General features: G+C 49.0%; 1 protein-coding gene across 1 annotated transcript in view; it reads right to left on the bottom strand.

Annotated features, from left to right (window-relative positions):
• The window catches only part of MB21D2 (Mab-21 domain containing 2), a 150,762-nt gene extending 144,130 nt beyond the window's left edge, over positions 1–6,632 (bottom strand). Inside the window, exon 1 of the mRNA XM_004712293.2 lies at positions 6,422–6,632. Within this exon, the coding sequence (XP_004712350.1) occupies positions 6,422–6,632 (211 nt within the window). The remainder of the gene's footprint in view (positions 1–6,421) is intronic.
• Positions 6,633–6,649: the final 17 nt, after the last annotated feature.

The following is a 6,649-nucleotide window of genomic DNA, read 5'->3' as shown; positions in this document are numbered from 1 at the left end:
TGTATGAGCCCCTAATAAAATGATTATTTAATTTTTTTTAAAAAGCTACCCCCTTTGCAGTATTGCTGTAGCAGCACTAAGAAACTAAGACACATAGCAAGACCCTTGAATCTTCTGTAAGGAAGACGGGGAGCAACTAAAAGAACTCCAAAGAGAGGGGAGATGCCTGCTTGGGGCTAATCAGACTTCAGAGATGATGGTTACACAGGTACAATACATGAGTCACCAGAACGCTAAAGAACTCAGAAGCGTGTGAAGGGTCACAAAACAACAATTTGCAGTTAAGTTCCCTAATAAATGCTGTAGAATGAATTCAATTTTTTTTTAAGTGTCACTCAAGCACAGAGCTTCAAAATGCCTGACTCTAACTACCTAGAAAGTCCAGAATATAGCATGTCCTGCCCCATGCAGACACATCACCCTAAGTTCAGAACCTAGCTTTTGGGGGCCTTGGAGAAGCCAAAAGCCAGCAAAGCATTCTCGTGGAGCTGGTAGGTGAAGGAAGAGGAGGAAGGGTCTCCCATCAGCCGTATGAATTTCTTATGTCTTTGGGTACTGTTATCCTCAGAATCCTGCACACCACCTGGAACACAGCAAACACCCAGTAAGTATTTGTTAAGGGAATAAGAGAAAGACAAAGGGAGATCATCCTGGAGGTGAGCGCGAGCTTCTGAGTCAGCTAGCTGTCCCTGGGCTCCAGCTCCGGCTCTGTCATCTTGTGGTGGGATAAGCAGAAACCTCGTTGAGCCTGAGTGTTTCTCCTTTAAAGATAACATCACTGACTTCAACTCCAAAAGAAGCATCGAGATACTTAACTTTACACAGTTGTTGGAAGACGATTACATGAGATCCCGTATTTATGCAAAGTAGCTAAGACAAGGCCTACTGTGGTCACGTGTAACGAATGGCAAAGCATGTTAGAGTTCATCAAGCCTGCTATAAACCAAAGGGACTCCATGGCAACAGGGTTTTGTTTTGTGGTTTCTTTGGGGGGGTTTTGCATTTTTTTTGTTTGTTTTTACGAACCCTAACCAAACATGGGAGAGTTGATTCTAATTCAGGAAAACCCCAGGTGTTCAGAGCAGTACAATGTTCCATAGGGTTTTCAGGATTGTGATCTTTCTGAAGGAGCCCTGGTAGCATAGTGGGTCATAAGGTCAGCAGTTCAAAACCACTAATGATCCCTCAGGAGAAAGGTGAGGCTTTCTATGCACACAGAGTTATGGTCTTGGGAACCATGTCCTCTAGGGTGGCATGACTCAATGACAGGGAGTTTTGCTTTGGGAGCTTCCTGAAGCACATTGCCAGGCCTGCCTCCCAAGGTGTCCCTGGGTGGCTTCTGATTGGCTTATTTGATTTACTGTTTCTTAATTTACAGCCAAGAACCTAACCACTAGTGTCACCCCCAGACTCCTTGCACTCCACAGTTCTGCCTGCAGAAATTATCCCTGCTCAAATTCACTACATTTTCTAATCAAGCGGATTTCTTTAAATAAATAATACATCTTGTACATACATTCACTTTCCCTTTAGAAAGCAATTTTACATTTGCACACAATTCTGAAATGAGCCATCACTATCAGCCATGTTTAATAGATGAGAAAACTAAGAGCACACCGTCAGCAAGAAGCAGCACTGAACCTGGAACATTTAATATTTCTTAACCATGATTTCCTCAATAAAAAACCCCAAAAAGATCTCATTAAGGAATATCACTGCCTGTCTGTCAGTTGGGCCAATAGGGGTGGCCTGTGTGTTGCTGTGATGCTAGAAGCTACGTCCCTGGTATTTTAAATACCAGCAGGGTCACCCATGGTTGGACAGGTTTCAGCAGAACTTCCAGACTAGAATCGATTACAGAGAAAAGCCTGCGAGCCTACTCCCCAAACTAGCCAACACAAACTGTATGGACCACAACAGAAGACTGACCAATAGTGTGAGAAGATGAGCCCCCAGGTTGGGAAGGAACTAAACAGCCACAAACATCAACTCAAACATGCCAACAATCAGGAAGACGCTGCAGGGCCAGGCCATGTCTGTTGTTGTGCAAGACTCACCGCTACTTCCATAGCAACTGAAGCAACAACATTAAGAAATACAGTATTTGAACCCACACTCCTCCAGCAACTATTGTAGGCGTTGTGCATCGTCCACCCATACTGAAAGCTGAAATAAGAAACAAAATTCCGCACAAACAGGAAGCAATTCTCTTTCCTAAAGCAAAGTCTCACCTATAGATTTCACATGTAAGAAGCCCTGGTGGCGCTGCCAGGGCTGCTAACTGCAAGGTTGGTGGTTCAAACCCTCCAGATGCTCCTCAGCAGAAAGATGAGGCTGACTGTGCCCTTTACAGCATTAGAACATGAGTTCTGGGTCCATGAGTCAGAATCAACTCAAATGGCGGTGGGTTTGGATTTGGTCTTATAGTTAGTGGAGGAGCCCTGGTGGCGCAGTGGTTAAGCAGCTTGGCAGCTACTCAAAAGGTCAGCTGTTTGAACTCTCCAGCTGTTTGGTGGGAGAATGAAGAGGCAGTCGACTGTCTCTTCAAAGATTTACCACCCCAGATATTCAATGGGGCAGTTCTCCCGTGCCCAACCGGAAGCTCTGAGTCAGAATCTACTAGACAACAATGGATTGGGTTTATCGTTAAGTCTCCGGTAAGAGAAAAGGAACAGATCTCAGATCATCAGTCAGAAGAATGATTTAGAAAGAACGGGAAGTAATTGTCCTTCCAATCTCAGGTCAGAAAAACCTGTGTTTTTGCAACATCCCTACCATTAGTTTGCCACACGACCCTGGCGGCTTCCTGACCCCACTGAATTCAGTGCCCTCACCTGTGTAATGGGAAAGTAGTCCCTTTTCCTAAGTCTGCAGGTGGCTTAGTTCCTGACCCCAGGAAGGCACTGAACAAATGATAGACAATATCCCTCTTCTGCATCTGTTCAATGGGGACACAACCAGTCTCCTGTCGACCTCGCCAGGAATGAAGATAACAAAAGAGCTGGCAGAGCCATTATGCAAATACCAAATATTATTAAAACATTAATGAACTCCGGCAATTTCCCTGAATTTTGATAAATGGTGTTTATTACACACTGCCACACAATCTGGGGCTCTCAAATATTAACCAGAAAATAACAGCAATCATTCTCTGAAAGACCAAGGTGTACAGAATTAAGGCGTGGGTCTAGGTGATACCAGCTAAAACCTGTCTCCAAAGGAAACAGAGGCCCCGAACAAAAAGAAAATGTTGGAAGAGGTCATGAAGACCACAGTGGCCATTGGTGACCACAGCAATCACAAATGGGGACCTCAGAGCAGTCCCAACATCCATCCAGGATGTGGTCAGGGTTCTTGGCATTGAGAGGTCATTGATTATGGAGCCAGTCTACGACAACTTTGCGCTATACAAAATGAAAACGATCTGGGCATCTGCAGCTGGGAGGCAGCCCAGGCTGTCAACCGTACACGGAAAGCCAGTGGCTGCTTCCCATCTCACCCCACACCCCCCCCACCCCATGCACACACAAAAAAAAAGGCAACTCAAGCTGATTGCATGGGCTACAGAGTAAACCCGGTACATTGCATTACACGGTTTCTCCCTTAGAGCCCCTGAGGGAGGACGAACTGGCAACCTTTAGGTCGGTAAGCAAGTACAAACCATCTATGCCTGGCTGGGACTTGCCCCGGCAGCACTGCCCCATAAAATAAATAAACCCCACTGCCGCTAAGTGAACAGAGCTGCCTGGTGTTGGGCTGCAAAGTGGGAAAGGGGTAGGAAGGCTCCTCTCCACAGCAGAGTAGGTAGCAGTGTTGGTGACCTTCTAGTCTCCAGGTCACCAAAACCCCAAACTCACTGCCATCAAGTCAATGCTAACTCCTAGCGACACTATTATAGGACAGGATAGAGTAGAACTGCCTCTGGGTTTCCGAGGCTGTAACTCTTCAAGGAAGCAGAAATCTTCATCTCTCTCCTGGGGAATGGAGCAGCTGGTGGTTTCGAACTGGCACCCTTGTGTTTAGCAGTCCGATGTGTAGCCCACTGCGTCACCAGGGCTTCCCAAAAGGAGCGGGGAGGAGGGAGAAAGTGCTACCCACAGCTCCATTAAAGAAGCTTGTACCAAATGACTCTGACATTGTATTTGCTTGATGGGGATGAAGTTTTTAAGCTTTTCACAATCCTCGGGTGCAGCCAGAAAAAAGGCCAGGACGACTCTCCACCTCCCCCAGCCCTGACACAAGATCCAGAAATGAGGGCCTGGTGTTACTCCATTGACACCTTCATATACCAGCATGGCATGCATTAAGACACCGCATTCCCATATTCATTAAAAACCCAAGCCGTGGCAAGTGAAACAAAGTGCACAAAAAGAGACGTTGCTGTTTAAGTCAAGCAAAAATCTGCTTTAGAAAAGTTAATCCACCAGGGGATCCTTGCTGTCACCAAACCATCACTTGTGTGGAGCAGCCAGCAAGGAAGTGGGCAATGAATGCAGCTCCAGCCACAGGCCGCAGGCTCATTTCGCCATCTGCCTTCTGGTGTCCAGAGGGCTGGAGGCTTCAAAGACACGCTCCTGAATGTTCTCTCCCGCAGGTGGAAACAGCAAATTCCCAGGAGGCAAGAAAGACTTCTCTTGCAAGGTCAGCGGAGTGAAAAAGGAATAGAAGCCGATTTCATTTACCTGATAACAGATGCCACACACTTTCAAATTAAAGGAACTAGGATAATGCATCCTTTATATCTGGGTAAAAGCTTTGTGGGTTCGGTGTATCATGTATGTCTGGCATAAGTTTCTAAGAAGACGGGCATCTAAAGTTTCCCATCCCCACATCTTCCCATTTTCTGATCCCTAGCTATCCTGACTTTGGAGATAATAGTACGTCTGTAGACTTCCATTAGCTATGCCAAAGAGAAAGGCCATGATTAAGCAACTTAAATAACTGCCTCTGAGCCCTCTCCGTGTGCTCCCACCTTCCTGACAATTACTGCACTGGTTTTCAGATCCGAAAATGCTTGATGAACGTACGCAAGGAATTGCTTAAACATTTCAAAAATTAATTCAAAGAGTTGAATAGTCCAAAATACCAACAGAGAGCTTTCCAATCCCCTACACAACCTAGGCTATACAGTAGGGGTGAGTGGCACAAACCCTCAAACTCTAATCTGTTTTATTCAACTTCCGGAGCGTTTACTAAGGACGACCTGGAGTTCGCTTTGTAAGCCTATTACCCCTACCTGCGCTGTGAGGAAGAAGAAAGCCTAGACGGAAGGAAGAGATTCCATCCAGGTAGATACGCCCGCAACCACGGATAACGGACTGGAAGGAAGTAGATGGAAGGAGGAAAGGCAAGACGGTCAATTTTCCTCTTTGGCCACGAGGCTCTTTCTAATCGAATTCTCCAAGGCTTGGAATGGAGAGCGCTCGCACAGAGCCGCCGTGGGAGAAGCGCTACTTCTCGGGGTCCTGGCCGTGAATCCATAGCCTCGGTTCCCCTCGTGGAACCCCAGCAAGCTGCATCCGAGGCTCCCAAAGGCAGGACCCCTGGAGAGGTTCGACACCCCCCCCCCTCCAGGTCTGGCTGATTTTCCTTTACAATCAGTTTAAGGACCCATAGTTGTCACTTTGAGAATAGGGGGGTCAACGTATTTCCTTATCACCCCCATCTCTTGGCTTCGAACCTCAAGGCAGGTAAAATACACAAAGAGGAACCGGCCAGTGCACGTCCAGGTCAGCTCTCCGAGCCTGGTCGTTTTAAGAGTTGGGAATTAGCAAGTCCGAACTCCACGGGCAGCTGAGAGGAGCACCGGAAATGCTTCCCATCCTTTCACAGGGAAGTCGATTCGCAAACCGAAGTTGCAGGAACTCCAGGCGCCCAGCCCACTCCGACGGGCTACTCGGAACACCCAACAAGTTTGGCACGGGGGCTCGGCGTGCCAGCGCCGCGCAACTAGACGCGGGCAGCAACTGGTCGCTGGGGCGCCCAGCCAGCGCCCCAAGCTGTCCTGGCGAGCGGAGCTCGGGCCAGGAGGCGCAGGTCCCAGGCTCCAGGAGCCAAATCCCCAAAGGCGCCGCAGCGTGGCACCTGGACGCGGCTGTGTCCAGGGGCTGCCCCCCGGACACCGAGAGCTGTCCCCACGAACACCTCACCTGCCTACCAACCCCGGGCAGGTAAGACCGTCACCAAGGAGCCAAAGAAGCGGGAGGTACAATACGGCAGCCTGGGCTCCCAGTACCGTCCGCGGAGGGAAGGCAGGGACGAGGGAAGAGGCGGGACGCAGATGGGTCCCCAGGGCCCTGGGCTCCAGTAAGGACAACCAGCGGGCAGGGGGCATGGTCTCCTACCCCTTGCCCGTCGCGCGCGCGCGCACACACACACACACACGCACACGCTCACACCTCCTCCTCCTTTCCCTCCTTACCCAGCATGGAAAAGATGAAATCTTTCGCCGTGTGAATCTCCAGCGCTCTCTGGTCGTCGTATTCCCGCTGGTCGTGCTTGGTGAATTCTTGGATGAGTTTGTTCAATTCCTCTACCCGAGCTCCCGACCTGAAATCCAGCTCCGGGAACGGAGGCTTGTTGTTACAGCCCAGGGAGGCTGCCTTGCTGGCGGTGGGAGCCGCCATCTTCATGCAAAAGGCGCTGAGCA

The sequence above is a fragment of the Echinops telfairi genome, unplaced genomic scaffold (assembly GCF_000313985.2).
Source record: "Echinops telfairi isolate 266 unplaced genomic scaffold, ASM31398v2 ScPeMD7_17;HRSCAF=63, whole genome shotgun sequence".
Classification (NCBI taxonomy): Eukaryota; Metazoa; Chordata; class Mammalia; order Afrosoricida; family Tenrecidae; genus Echinops; species Echinops telfairi.
The sequence above is the reverse complement of the archived record's forward strand: the minus strand, read 5'-3'. Positions and strand labels throughout refer to the sequence as shown.